At 41.6% G+C, this 14,620-nt stretch overlaps 1 protein-coding gene across 1 annotated transcript in view; it reads right to left on the bottom strand.

Moving 5' to 3' along the window:
• The window catches only part of UROC1 (urocanate hydratase 1), a 37,488-nt gene that overhangs the window by 639 nt on the left and 22,229 nt on the right, over positions 1 to 14,620 (bottom strand). The window contains exons 14-19 of the mRNA XM_023935310.2: positions 14,330 to 14,451; positions 9,749 to 9,819; positions 8,728 to 8,826; positions 8,193 to 8,292; positions 5,313 to 5,394; positions 200 to 299 (exon numbers count right to left, since the gene is read on the bottom strand). Coding sequence (XP_023791078.1) covers positions 200 to 299; positions 5,313 to 5,394; positions 8,193 to 8,292; positions 8,728 to 8,826; positions 9,749 to 9,819; positions 14,330 to 14,451 — 574 coding nt within the window. The remainder of the gene's footprint in view (positions 1 to 199; positions 300 to 5,312; positions 5,395 to 8,192; positions 8,293 to 8,727; positions 8,827 to 9,748; positions 9,820 to 14,329; positions 14,452 to 14,620) is intronic.

Raw genomic sequence — 14,620 nt, 5'->3', positions numbered from 1 at the left:
AATGTCACTTCAATGCATTTTCAACTATGAAATCAAGTTGCTGTGCCAGCATAGAAGGGTGAAATTTTACCAACAGCTAGAGAAATCATAAACCCCTTTTCCATCAGCAAAATTCTGTGTTTTGATCTGTGTACAAGCAAGATTCCCCAGATTTAAAAAAAAATAAAAATTAAAGTATACATATATGAGTTTTGCTTACTCCATTGGAAACATCCCAGCTAAGCATCATCTTAGCTCGTTCTTCTGCTTCCTTGGACCCATCCAAAACCAGGCCAAATCCCCCATTGATCACTTCACCCCTAAAATAAAATGTGAGAGAATGAAACAAAAATAATTCAAACTAATACCACCAAATTTATAGGAGGTAATTTGTTCAGTTGTACTGCAAAAAGGATGAGAATACAGAAATTATTCTGAATAAAAGACTATCAGCAATGTTTTATACTTATGAAAAAAGAAAAAGAGCGTTTAGCAGGCAAAGGCTGAATTTCCTGATCTGCAGCAAACCTAGCCCACCTTTCTTATAATGCCCAGCTAGCAGTCAGGGTCTGCTCCAAGCAGGGACCCAAAAATTAAATTTGCTCTGTATCTCCTGAGTCCTGCACTGAGTACTGGCTCTGAAAACAGGTGAAAAAAGGTTAACAGATCTGATGGGCCAGAGATTTACCTGTCTTGGAGTGTTTTTAAAGGTTAAGTTCCTCACATTTGCTGCACTACAGCTGCCACCTAGCCAGGATCCTGAGGGTGACAGTGTACTTACAGCAGCAGACAGATGGATCTATTTATATTCTCTTGGGACAAATGACAGAGCATAAGCATTTTATTAAAAAAGTGTTAACCACCACTTAATACACATCTGCCTCAATCATTTCCAAAACAGTCATTCATTTTGTATGAGATACAGAGATGTTTAAATACATCAGTGCCAACTTTTCAGGAAGCAGACTTATTGGCAGGAGAAGAACAGAAATATGTTAAAACGAACAGATTATTCTTGGGGAAAATAACAGTCTGGTTTTAAAGGACAGGGAAAACACGTAGAGCAAAACATCTTGTCTTGACTTCAGAATCTGGCCTGCTTGAGCTCCCATTCCATGGCATATGGTGAATAGTGGTGGATGCAGCTGGGAGATTAATCTTGCTGTAAATCTGTGAGAGTTCTGCCATTAGAGCTCACATCAGCAATACCTGAGGAACAGGGCATGTCACACACCAGTACATGGTATAAGAGACTAATGGAAATCCCTGGAGGCAGGATTTTGTCTTCTGAGTTTTATAGTTAATATAAGTTTACAAAATTTACATGGAACAACATCAGACATGTCCATTAATCAGATAGGAGTTGGGAGTCTTCCAGTCCAGGAAGGAATTGTTTCTTAATGTGTACTTTCCAGCAGTAACTTGAGCTTCTGAGGAGACAGGGAATTGAGGCTAAACTAGAGCCTCACAGACCTGAGATCTACTTCCTGAAACTAGAACTCACATTTTCTCAGTTTCAATGGAATATTGTTACTCATGTGGTGTTAATTCCCTTCCTACTACTTATATACAGTACCTGTGTGCTAAGTAGGACCCTATCACAGAGCTCAGCAAGGAACACAGGGCTCCACATCTCACCATCATCACACTACCATTTTCTGAATTCCCTTCACTTTTCCATGTCACTAGTACAAATGCATTTTCTGTTGAAAGGCAGAGTTTTCTTGAAAGTGACAGTTCTTACAGCAGAACATCACCGAATGAATTAGCTTTTTAACTGGAAATTTTGCTTCAAAGTCACGAGTTAAATTGAGATGTTTGAATATTTTAAGATCTGACTCTTCAAAATAAAATTAATTCTTTTTCATTGATACTGTCAACTCTTTTCAGCCTGGAATTTAATACCCAGGCTGTTTTTACTGTTTGAAGTCTTTCACTAGTTCTGCTCTTAGTCTCATCTGGGGATGAATACAAACAGCCAAACATCTGCATTTCTTGCAAATTCTACTTTTTGAATAGTTCATGTTGTTACTGTTCTCTCCAAAAGAAGGGACCAGACTGGATGACAACAAATGTAATTGTGCCAGGGCCAGTTACTCCACCATGCTCTGCTGCTCCTGTGTACAGAGACCAAAGAACAGAGCACTACTCTTTACTGTCAGAGTTCAAAGCCACAGAAACCCAGACCTCTGGACCAGTGCTTTATGATGCCATGTAGGAGGATGATGTTCCTTGAGTGGTAAAATTTCCCCCTGCCTACAGCATCCCAAAGAGCATCCTTTGAAGCTTAGGCATGAACAAGGAGCAGCTGATCTGCTTGCAGCTGGTAAATTTAAAGCCTTTCCATTGATTTCCATGAAGTTACTCCAGTGCAAATCCAAAGCATTCACCAGGATCCATTCTACTGTCTAAAATCACTCCTACACTAAATACCAACGTTTGTCATGATGGATTTTCTACCAAAACCTCTCTGTGCCTTCATTAGTATTGGGTCACATTTTCAGGTAATTAAAGAAACATGTGGCATTTTGACCTAAGCTACCTCCTATAATTTCCAGATGTCTTCTTCTCAGATGATCAAAGAAAACAAGGCCTCTCTCACAATCAAGATGTCACATTGTCAACAGTGCAGATCAGTTCTGCACTTCTGCCTTTGTTACTACAGTTATCCAGGCTGTGCTAATATACATTCTCCTGCAAGCAAACAGGCAGCAAAAAAATGAACAATCATTTGCTGTAATTATAGTCAAGACCATGTTAATCTTAAATCTTTCTCAGAGTACATGTGATGCAGATTCCAGCTAAATAAATATTAATCCTGCTTTTCCTGTTTGTCCCACAAGGCTGTAACAGAAAATAAAGCATGTAAAAGGCACTTGTGCAGTCTCAATGGGAAGGCACAGCTGACTGCCAGTGCTTCCAGGCAAGCCCAGCCTCTGCAGGGAGGACTGGCAGCTAAACACAGTGAAATTACCCATGTCTGAACTCCCAGGGCAGAACCTTGCCAATGACAACTGGATTTCTCTCTAATCACATGTATTTTTGTTTTATAAAGATACATAAACTTCCACTTTCACATTTCCAACTCAGCTGATGACAAGAAGAGTTTATCAAACGTGGAGATTTCTTTATGGCAAAGTCAGGTGGATTTTTAGTGCTCCAGAAAAAAAGCAAAACAGGGTCAAAAACTAAAGGTATCTGTCTTTTCCAGGCAAAGAAAGCAACTTTTTATGGCTGGGGGCTGTTTTGCTTCTTTTGCCACCTTTAGATTATTCCTCCCTCTCCTCAGAAGGCACAGGGGTGCAGCCCTTTCACCAGCCAGGGTGGTGCCACATTAGTTAGGGCGAGCAGAACCACCTGCCTGGCCTGGCTTTGGGGGCTCTCCAGGCCAGGGCACTTAATGACACAACATGTCACCACAGCAGAGCCTCAGCATGCTGGCTTGGAAAGGCTCTGCAGAGACACACCTAATTTTCAGGTGAATTCTTCACTGGGACAGAGTAATTTGATCACAGAGAGCTATGACTGCTCCAAGAACAAGGTGAGCAGATACTGTTCTGCAATGACAAGCCCCCAAGCAGCCATAAGAAATGATGAAAAGGAGAACCAAACCCTGTTTTTTCCAGAGAAATTTTGATTTCAGTGAATAGCCACACACTAATTTTGTGATGTATTACATAAATTACAGCATAAATCTGCTCTGCCTTGTGGCAAAATGGATGTAACTCCTCTTACAAAACAACTAAAACAGTGTAATTGAAATTGCAGTGTGGTCAGGGCCAGTTTTCCAGAACTAAGGGCAGTCTCACCATTCAGCCAAGCTGCCTTTGAGTGGCACAGAGGGGTAAAAGTATCCTGGAAGGACTGGCCTTAGAGAGATCAGAAAGGAATAGGATCATTTGCATCCACTGAATTAAGCATCTTCAATGCACAGAACATTAATGGCATTAGCAATTATTTTAGCAATTCCAATTATTAGAATTGTCATAAAAATATCTCAAATACAACATGTTGTGAAAAGTTATTTTCTTTGCTTGTATTTCACAAGCAGATATTTTAAAAGGTTAAACTCAGCTGAGGAAATTTAGACAGAACTTATCTGGTGCTGCCTCTGGACCCTCAGACTGAGATGACCAGAGTAGGGAGACGTTCTGATATGTGTTTTCCATTCAGAATTATGGAAATCGTGAATGAACTCATGGCTGTGGGTCCTTATCACTGAAATCATCAAAGGCTAATCTTTACTCCATGTACTTAAATCCTCAGAAAGCTTTCTTTTCCCATTGTCCAGATTTGCTCTCTTGCACCCTTCTATGCAGTAGTTATGTCACAGAAGTCAAAGGAATTATGAGTGCAGTGAGGGAGTTCTGCAGCTGACCTGAAGGGATGTTTTTTATATTCATCTCATCCAGATGAAATACAATTAATTATCCTAAAATGTCTCTGAGGATAACATCTGCTACAAGTTCTTTGGCTTGCTTTTTTTGGCATATTCCAGCACTGTTTGAAACAGGGAACCATGAGAGTTCACCACAGTATTTAACAGAGGGTTGTACCTGTCGGTACCACTAAATGAAGACATGAGTAAAATGGGAGAAGCTTTGCAGGAATATGCTGGAAAGTACAACCAGAACTAAAGACTGCAGTGTGGCCAGGCTTTCCTGCATCTCTGCCAATCCAGGTAGCCTTTCAGTGCCATATGGAGGAGATTTGTTTCCATCTCCATTTAGAAAATTTCTTTCATTCTGCTTTTCAGTTCAGGCATGTGTCTGAGTTCTGCATCTCATGTGAAGGAGGTGTTTAACCCAGCCCTTACTTGCCTGTGGTCTTTAATGCTACCAGGCACAAGCAGAGAGAAAAAGACTGGGGTTGGCACCTGAGCTGGTTTGTCTCAATAACCCCTCATTGCACTTCAGCACGGGGTCATTTATATTGGGGTCCTAAATACAGCTTAAGAGGAGACCTGAACATAATCCATCCACTGACACTCTGGCTGTGCATGTGTGAAGACAAGGATGGAAGCAGGATCTGTTCAAAAAGACCACAGCAGACTGTTCTTGTTCAGCAAATTAAGCTCTTCAAACTGTGCTGTGGCCAGTTCAAAACACTTTTCTGAAGATGGGAGCATTAATTAGAAAAAGAGTCATACAATACCATACTTTGCTTTATAATTTGTCCTTTCAGTCCTTGTTTCCAAACCCGTCCTTCCCACCACCACAACACAGTTTTCTCCTCTGGTACTACACATCTCCAGCAGTTCCTGTCTCTCCCCACACACACACAGAGCAGAAGGAGCAGGATTCAGAGCTTTAGGAACACAAACAAGCTCTTACCAGCCAACTCCACCCCCGTTGTGCAGCGCGACCCAGGTGGCTCCTCTGAACGAGTCTCCCACGAAGTTCTGCACTGCCATGTCTGGGAGGAGAGCAAAGGTGTTACTCATGGGCCACCTTCATTTTTGTGTTCTGCTGCTCCCTCCTTCCACTGACACCTTCACTGGGGCTGTGGGAAGGCAGGGTTGGAGGCAGGTTTTACTCACAGCTTCTTTCACAGATACACACTGAACATCTCATTCCTGGGAGGAACAGGCAAGAGAGATTTGTCTCCCACTCTCTGTCCTGACTTGGGAGGAAACAAATTCCAATTTTACTCTGTGGTTTATGAGGAGGGTGGTGATTCCTGCATTTGGCTCCAACACAAGCAGCTGAAGGACCTACCACTCTTCAGCTCTGAGATAGTTCTTCAGGGTGGAGAGAAATACTCAGGGTGGAGAGAAATACTGAGCACCCCTTTGGGATACCTCAGTCATGGAAGAACAGGCTGGGCACATCCATGTGTATGGATTCAAAATGGGCAGGGCACCTGGAACACTGCACACCTTGCAGTTCTCAGAAGTTTGAAATATTTTCAGATCAGAGTGCAGAGTTACTTCAGCCCTGTGCAGAGAGCCAGCCTAAAACTAAGGAGTTGCATTTTGGAGACAAAAGTTGGGATGAAAATGATATCCACCCCAATTCTCTGAACATGTGGGAATTTTATCCTGAACAGGAACTGCTAAAACCACTAAGAAGGTTTTTCTATGAAAACCCCCAAAGAAACATAATTTAGCAAACAGATATGATTAGTGCATGATTTCTACTGAAATATTCACTAGAATTTTGTATATACTCTGCAATTTGTACTAAAGCATATACCCAGAGAAGTGGAAAGAGGTGCACATAGAGGATAAGAGTAAAATTTACTGAAAACATCCAGATTTAATTCAGGAAAGATTCAATACATAGTTCATCATATTTTTAACAGGAAAAATAAGAGAAAAACAACAATATCCCCACCAGCCACATCTGCAGGCGCACAGCTATGTGTCTGATGGATAAATGAGTTTACTTGAGTGCTAATCTATGTTAAACCCTTTCAAAAGCTCCATTATGGCATCTTTTATCTGACATTATGTCACTTTAATAACGCAATTATCATAATTACAGAGCTGTCAAGATTGAATGGGAGAGATCTAAATCACCATATTCTCTAATGCACAGATTTTCTCCTCAGCCACTGGCCTGATAAGAGTGGAGGTTGGACAAGGAGTGAACTAACAATGCAATAACTTGCTGCTCCTTGGCTTTGATAAAGGTCATTGGCTGCAAATGTCAGTGCTGAAATACACTTTGCAGAGCAGCAATAATCCATCAGGCTGAGGTAGTTTAAAACAAAATGAGACAAGCAAACATTTTGGAAATGTTGTGTGTATTAAAGAGGAGCAAATTTCACCCAAACCAGCTCAAAAGTTGTGTAAAAACAACAGGATAGAAGGGAGAGAGGAAGACCTAAGGTGTTCTTTTATTGCCTACAGAGGCTTATCTGGTCAGATTTAGGCCTGGTTTTAAAGACCAGTGATATCAGTGGCCAACAGGCTTTGGATAAGCCCTTGAAGAGGGCAAATGGATCATATAAATCACAAAATGCAAAGAAAACCACAAAGCATGATGAGCAATGGGGTTTATCAAGCCTTGTTTCTATTTCCCTCTTCTGAGGGCATTGCCTAATGATTACTTACGTTGCTAAGATGGGGACATTACTTTGAATTTCTGTTCTCTGTGCAGCTGCACCATTTTCTCTCAGCTTGTCAGAAGCAAACATTACTGAAGGCATCTATCTATTTGGCCTATTAGAACTAGCCAACATGCTCAAAAAGTGTTGAAGTGGGTCTGATGGACACAGTTAAAAGCCTCATTTCACCAGGAAACCCAGTTAACAGGGAACTTTTCCCCTTAAAATTGAGCCATAATTTGGTTCTATTATGAATTCCCATAATGGAAGTAATTCAATATGCTCAGCTTCCTCTATCATAATTTCTCCTTCTACAGCAGCAGATCCTCCAGTCACACACCTCTTTGTGATTGTCAGTTCATGACATACAGAAACACCACTGGGCTAAAGCTATTACCCTAATTTCCACTTTACAGATGGAAAATTGAGGAAGATTTAGGGTTAAAAAGTGCTTAGTGCTTCAGTCATTTTTTCAGGTCTCCAACCTGATATTTCTTGGGTCTTTTTCTCTAAAAGATGGTTTCACAAACTGAAAAGCAGGGTCTAGTTAGCACAGGTCAGGTGTGCAGAATTAAAAGCTCTTTTTGTAGATAAAATCTACATGATTTGCCCACAGTCACACTTCAAGTGAGCAGCAAGGTCTGACTTTTATTCTTATGCCTTTACTATCAATATTCCCTTATGACCAGAAAAGTCCCCTTCAGAAAGTCCAGACTGTTTTCTTGAGTCCTCAGGCAATCAAACGAAAACAGCTGTAAACCCCTTTGCTTTAAGCAAGATACTATTATAAACCTGATTTTGAGCCTGTGGATTCCAAGGAAATATGGCTGTAATCAGATCACCTGTTTGAAATATTGATTCAAAATTAAAATCAAACAGAAGGCACAATCCTCTGAGACTGCTCTCCCTTTGTATGCAGATACATCTGGTGCATTTCCATGGAATTTCTAGCAGTGTTCAGAACCTCTTCTATGTAACCAGCTCCACATTCGTGTCTGTATCGCTGTTAAATCCCACAAAGCTTCTCAGGAAATCTGATTAATTGAGATTAAAGGGTGTTTTTTAAACAAAACATTTAAAAAATGTTGCATGAAAGAGCTATTTCTGTTTTAAAGTCACTTCCTCGCTGACCCAGGCAGACAAGCCTCAGCTGTTCCACTGACCTGCACAAAAAGCTGATCCGTCGTAAATGTTTGACGTTTCTCTGAAAGGGCTGTCAGTCCCACTCACATCGTGGTGATCTCTGCTGAGGACTACTGGAGCCTGGAAAAAGCCAAGGACAAGACAGTGGAATCCTTCACAGATTGACACTGCTACTGAGGACCATTATATGCTCAATTCACTTCTGTCTTAAGTCTTACTATTTGGGGCCCTGCTAAGGAGTTAGAGTCCCTGTTTGTGCTCTCAGCAAATCACAGAATGATAAGTTGTGCTTGTAGGTGTCCAAGCAGAAAATTAGGCAGTCTCATCACGAAACAAAATTTCAGAGAGTTTCTAAACCCACCTCATGTTGTGTTGTGTGACAGAGCACAATACTGGTGGCAGGCAGAGAGGACTGAGCTCTAACACGAACTGGTGCCATGTAAATGACAGGCACTTCTGCTCTCACTGCTTGAAGCTTTCTCCTTTCCCACTTGCCAGCCCAGTCTCAGATATTAAACACAATTACCAGAGCATATCAAGACACGGGAGACAAACCTTAATCTTTCCTTCAGAAATGGCTCGATTAATAGCCACAGCTATAGACACACGACCCTTCTGATCGGAATATAAGATTCTGGCTTGAGAGCCAACGACCTGGAAAAGAAAAATGACAAAGGGATAAGGTTCTCTGCAACTGGCTTATCTTCAGACCCCAGATGAATGGAGTCACAGCAATGACCCTTTTCCTTGTATAGAAGAAAGTGCAGATTATTTCTTCACCAACATCCAGCTTCCAGAAAAAATAAAATTAAATCCCTCTTTGAACTTAGTTTTATCTCCACTCACACAATCCATGAGATGTATTTCTGTATCCAGCTGCTAGTGTCCAGTAAATTCCAATTTTAACTCAACCTGATTGCTAGACTATGATCCCCCTATCAACAAATCCCTTACCGACAGCTGAGAAGCAGAGGTTTGGAACTGGTGATGGTGGGCTGGAAGAGAAATGTAGCAAAGAACATCTGCCCTGCACAGCTCTGCTGTGCTTCCAGATTAGGAGAGCACATATGTGCTCTACACCATCCCTTGTTGGCTTCACAGGGACAGCCTGCCCGAAAAGGAAAACAAAGGATGAGCCACTGGTGTCCTGTCCTGCTTCCCATAATGCAGGAGGATGGCAGCTCTCAAGCCCCATCATCTGTTTTGGAAAGGGCTCTGGGAACTGCACATGTGAGGAGCTTGGTCCCCAGCAATGCCAAGAGGATATTTTGAATAGCACTGTGAAAGAAAGGTGGTTACAGCTGAGGTGGAGGGTGAACCACAGATATGTTTCACTCCAGATCCAAGAGGAGATATTGCTGGATTATTTTAACATTTCCAGATGGGGAAGTGAAGGGAAAGAGCTGCTTCAGCTCAACCTAAAATCCTGCTGTGAAGAGAAGGGTTTCAATTGTCAGCCCCAAGAGTTACAGACTATGTTTTCATTCCTGTCCCTTCCTGCTTTTGACCCCAGCATTCAAGAAATGCATTCAGGACCAGGAGCAGCCACATCTGCTGCAGGAGGTTGTGCACTTACCAAGCTGTGCCTGCCGGCTTCCCGAATCCAGCGGATGTTGTCATGGTACTGCTGCTTCACAGATGTGCTCACTTGCAAGAGAAAACAAGAAAAAGTACAGTTTGAAAATTAATGCAATATGTTCTAAATTTACTTAATTCATCTGGCAGCACTAGGGAGTCACATTCTACTCTCAGATACAAGCACGCATATAGGAAATGCTGTATAAAGCAGCTGATGCAGCAACTGCATCATGTATTTAGAGAAAGGTACAAGATGCCACTCAGAGGACAGCTGGAATGGTAACTCCCACTTGGATCTTCAGCAAACTAAATTAAACCTTGAAATATGGTTTACATGTACTGTCCATTTTTGGTCTCCTGTTTTATTGCCTCCTAATGCCAATCTATTACAAATCTTTGCTAGATTAGTAGTTTCATCAAACTCTGTGACATTGGGTGCTAGAATCCAACCTTGTACCACATAGTGAATAACTCCTTTGAGGCAGCCAGCAGAAATTCTCAAAAGCAGCTTGCAACACACACTTGAGCATAAGTTACACCAATGGACACCATATCTGGGATACAGATTTACACAGCAGTTATTCTGTATAACACAGTCCTTGGATATTTCCAAGGTAAAACTGAGGTCTTTTATCCAATGAAGAGGTTTGTATGTATTTGTATTCGTCTCACATTTCTGTGGAACTTGAAACCACACAGGAGAATTTATTATGCAGCAGTTACTTTATGTATAAATCCTCCCTACACCTTGTTTAGATGTATACATTATCTAAGAAGACATTTCTATGTAATAGGTTAGCATTCTCCAGCTTCTCTTTTCATTTATATCTGTCTCATTCCATCTCAATCAGCCAAAATAAAAAGGAATAGGAATAAAGATATTTCAAGTGAAAGACAGTGAAATATGGCACATATTAGTCAGATACATGGTGACCTCAGCACAATCAGCTGCCTCCAAGGGCACAGCAGCATCTCTAGTGAGTGAGTCACAAAAGGGTTAGGGGTAAGGAATGAAAGAAATGTTTGACTGTCCTCATTTAGGGGGTTTTACAGCTCAGATGGGGTCACTGTGGCTGCAGAAGCTAGTGTCTGTAAGCTCTTTCTCTGTGGTCTAAACTATGCCACATTACCTTGCCCTGAGGGTCACACTCAGCTACCAGGGCTCATCTGGCCTGTGACAACAGCTGAGCCACAGTGACCTGTTCCTGCATTGGAGCTTCAAGTCAGTCATCTCTGCAGATGCCAAGACAGAATGTTCTCTGTTACTTCCCAGCTCTCACCCCTTTTCATGGCAAATTATAACATACAGATAAGGCATGTTTCAAAGTCAAGCTGGAGAAACTGCACACTGCTGACTTGAATTGGTCCCTGAGAAGAGTGTGTGGATACTGCTTCTGCACTAGGCAGTATGACAGCAGTTATGCAGGGTAAAACTAGAAAAAAGAAAAAGGACAATGTAAGAAGCTCACATTGAACCTGTGTTAAAACACATTGTTTAAGGGAAATGAAAAATATGATCATTCCTGCAGAGGCAGGCCTTCCATACCAAGAGCTTTAATGATGCTAAAAAGACCTGTCAGTGCTTGAGAGGTTGGCTTCAAGTGATAGCTTCTAAACTCTGCAATGAGGATTAACATGTCAGCACTTCACTTTGCAGGGAGTGAAAGATGAAACAGCTGCTAGTGCTGTCCTAATAGAATTGTGCTGCCACTCAGAAGCTTTAAGGAAGCAGCCTCTATAAGATAATGGGTACTGTTCACTTAGCTTAGTATAGATATGTAATGACAGTTTATTGGAATAGCTCAAAAAAACCCCAACAAAACAAAACAAAAAACCCCCAGAGAATGTGTTCCTTTCTATCACTTTCATAAGCTGTATCAGAGAACACTTACCATATTTCCTACTTCACACTGCACATGCTTACAGAAAAGATCTTAGAGAATCCAGGTAAGATCCAGAAGAGAAGCCAGGTGAGAATACTGGCTGCAAGGACCTATCTCAACACAGCACATCTGTCCCTTCCAGCCAGCTCAAATAAACAGTTGGATTTCATCAGCTATCCCTGGGGAACTGAGGAATACTCCCTTTTATTTAGTCTTATTTCCTGCAATTGGAAAAAAAATCTCACCATTCTTTTCTAGAAAGACTTTCATTGTAGAGTAACTCCATGTACCTCATCTGCTAAACTGCTGCCTCCACCTTCCCATGCCAACAGGAATGTGTTTAGAAGTCAGGCAAGCAGCTGTATAGCTTCTGGTACTTCATAGGCCCTTGTACACACTGAGGGTTTAAAATACACTGGAAAGCATTGTGCAGCTAGAGAAATTATCCCAAGGAACACAGAGAGAGATTTATATTGTTATGCATCAGCTCAGCCTTCAAACTACCACAGGAGTCCTAAATGCACATTACACCCCAACCATCAGTGCTGCATCTCTCATGCAAAGGCCCTCTTAAAAGCTCAGGTAGCTTAGAAGCAGATAATAAAGCTACATAAATCTCACAAACTCTGAAAGAAATTCATCTCCACAAAAGAAGAAGAATGGTTAACAGTGGACCCAAGGCAGAGTCAAAGGTTTAGACCTGGAATGCGAGAGAGTTCAGCTCTGTGGAGTTTTCACTCATATTTCATAAGAGTTTCTTTCATGAATTTCAAAGGTAGGTTCAGATTTCAGATATGTATATGTGTGATGCTATCCACATTCAAAAAATTTGCTCCAAACCCAGGCCTCATGGAAAGTGGACTGCAAGGGGATTATTCAAGAATATGTATGCATGAATGGCTGTTTATTTTCTGATCAAATTCTGTTTTTCTTTCTCTTTGAATCAAATTCCCATTGCCAAATTTTACAACAAATTGAATAATAGCCTTCCCCTTAAGCCTGTTTTCACCTGTTGGGTGTATATATGTAATTTTTTTTCATTTAAATCAAGAATATACAAGCAATAGTTCAATGCTTTTTGTTTGTGCAAGAGACTTCTCTCCCTAGATTTACATTACATCTGCATAAACACCCACACACTCTTGCACACACAGGAACTGCTTCATTTCCCAGTCTTGCAATGCAAACCATCCAAAGGTCTTACAATGGCTCAGTCCTGAGAGATCATCTCTGGAAGCTGCAGTACATGGCAGAAAAATCACTGCAGATTTCTGAAGACAGATCCAGCACTGTAGTAATGGACTTCACCCTCCCTTCAATAAATCCAAGGGACCAGGCTTAAAAACATGGAAGTTTCAATACCCACAGAACAGAGTAGGCACTTCTGGGTACTGCATTAAACACAACTCATGCTTCAGTGCTACTTCTTGAAATTTACTCCTAAGGAGAGAACAGGGGACAGACAGAAGGGGGAACAGACAGAACCAAGGACCTTGCAGGGTCAGACCCACTGCACCAATAATTCACCTCTTGGGAGGAAAAGGAGGCTGGACACCAGCCTTACATTATAGGAAGACAAGAGTAGTTTTATTCCAAATGAGAGGCATCTGAACATGGTATATCCTTTTCAGAAATAGGATCCTCCCAGCACTTATTGTCCCAGAACAAACAGGAGAGCATTCAAAATGTTCACACTTCTATTTGTATTTCAATGTTTTTCATGAAAAAAAAAAGCAACAAATACTTCAATATTACCAGGAAAAAAAAAATATTATGCCCTTATTCTCAAAAAATGGTTTGGATTTCTGATCCATTTCCTTTTGATCTGGCAGGATTCCCCAGAATTCAAAGATTCTTTTGTTGATTCTGGAAAGCACAAACTTTGTTGCTCAAAACAGAAGAGCAGAGGACTTCAGTGCCTGGGGACAGTGGCAAGCTTTGAGCCTGCTGTCTGGTAACTGCAAAGGCAGACAAAGAAAGGGAGAGAGGGTAGGGCCTTCCTCTCCATCCTGGGAGATCAGGATCAATGTCTGCTGACACAAACTTAGCTTTGTCTCAGTTCCCATTCATAAGCAGGGGATATCAGTAGTAGCCCGGTTTCAGGGATGTGAGGAGTGGAAGAGTGCAGTTCCTAGATCCTAGAGCAGCATACAGAGCCATGCAGCTATTCCAAACTGGTTCCACCAGTGAGTACAAATAGCTGTCCATCAACTAACAAGTGATCTCAAAATTGTAATCACAAAAAAATGACACTGGATGGAGCACCACACCCAGGAAACCTGGGTTTCCTGCCACTGAGCTCCCTGCTAACTCTTGAAACCTCCCTAGATTTTCATGCCTCATTTACCTGTGAGACAGGGGCAAAGCAATTTGACTCCTTAAATTACTCTTGGAGACCTGATGGTGAAAGTTTCACCTTAAAAGTTTCAAGGTGACAAAGTTTAAAAACACCTGTAACAAATAAAAAGAAAGGCTCTTAGCCAAAGTTGCTCTGGGATCAACATCCATGGTGCTTTTGTTTTACCTACAGGCTACACTCCTACCAAGAGTTTAGTCAACAAGACTTCCTGCCTACATGGAAACTGGAGGAGCCTGCTTTCCATGTTTTCAGCCAAAAGCTGACACACATTTCAACTCTGGGCTTCCTTTTCTCTCCAAAAGCCCCCCAGGGAGGGGAGCATGGGCTGATGCCTTACCTCCCTGCCGTATGGCATCTTCCAGCACTGACATGGCAATGGAATCAGTTGTAGCAAGGTCCTGTGGGTCACCTGAGGTACAAACCCAGCGGAATGGCCCAAATCCCAGGGAAAAAATGTCCCTGGGAAGAGAACATGTTTCATTAAGAGATAGTTGAAATTCTTTCCTTATTTATCCTGGCTGCTAGCAGTGCTTTTCTTTCATTAGCTGGAGACGGAAGAATTTGAAACATTTTCAGTGCACTAATCTAAACAGAAGCATCAAGGACCATTAATTGAGAAATTAAACAG

Source organism: Cyanistes caeruleus, chromosome 11 (genome assembly GCF_971803275.1).
Source record: "Cyanistes caeruleus chromosome 11, bCyaCae1.hap1.1, whole genome shotgun sequence".
Classification (NCBI taxonomy): Eukaryota; Metazoa; Chordata; class Aves; order Passeriformes; family Paridae; genus Cyanistes; species Cyanistes caeruleus.
This window is presented reverse-complemented; position numbering and strand designations above follow the sequence as displayed.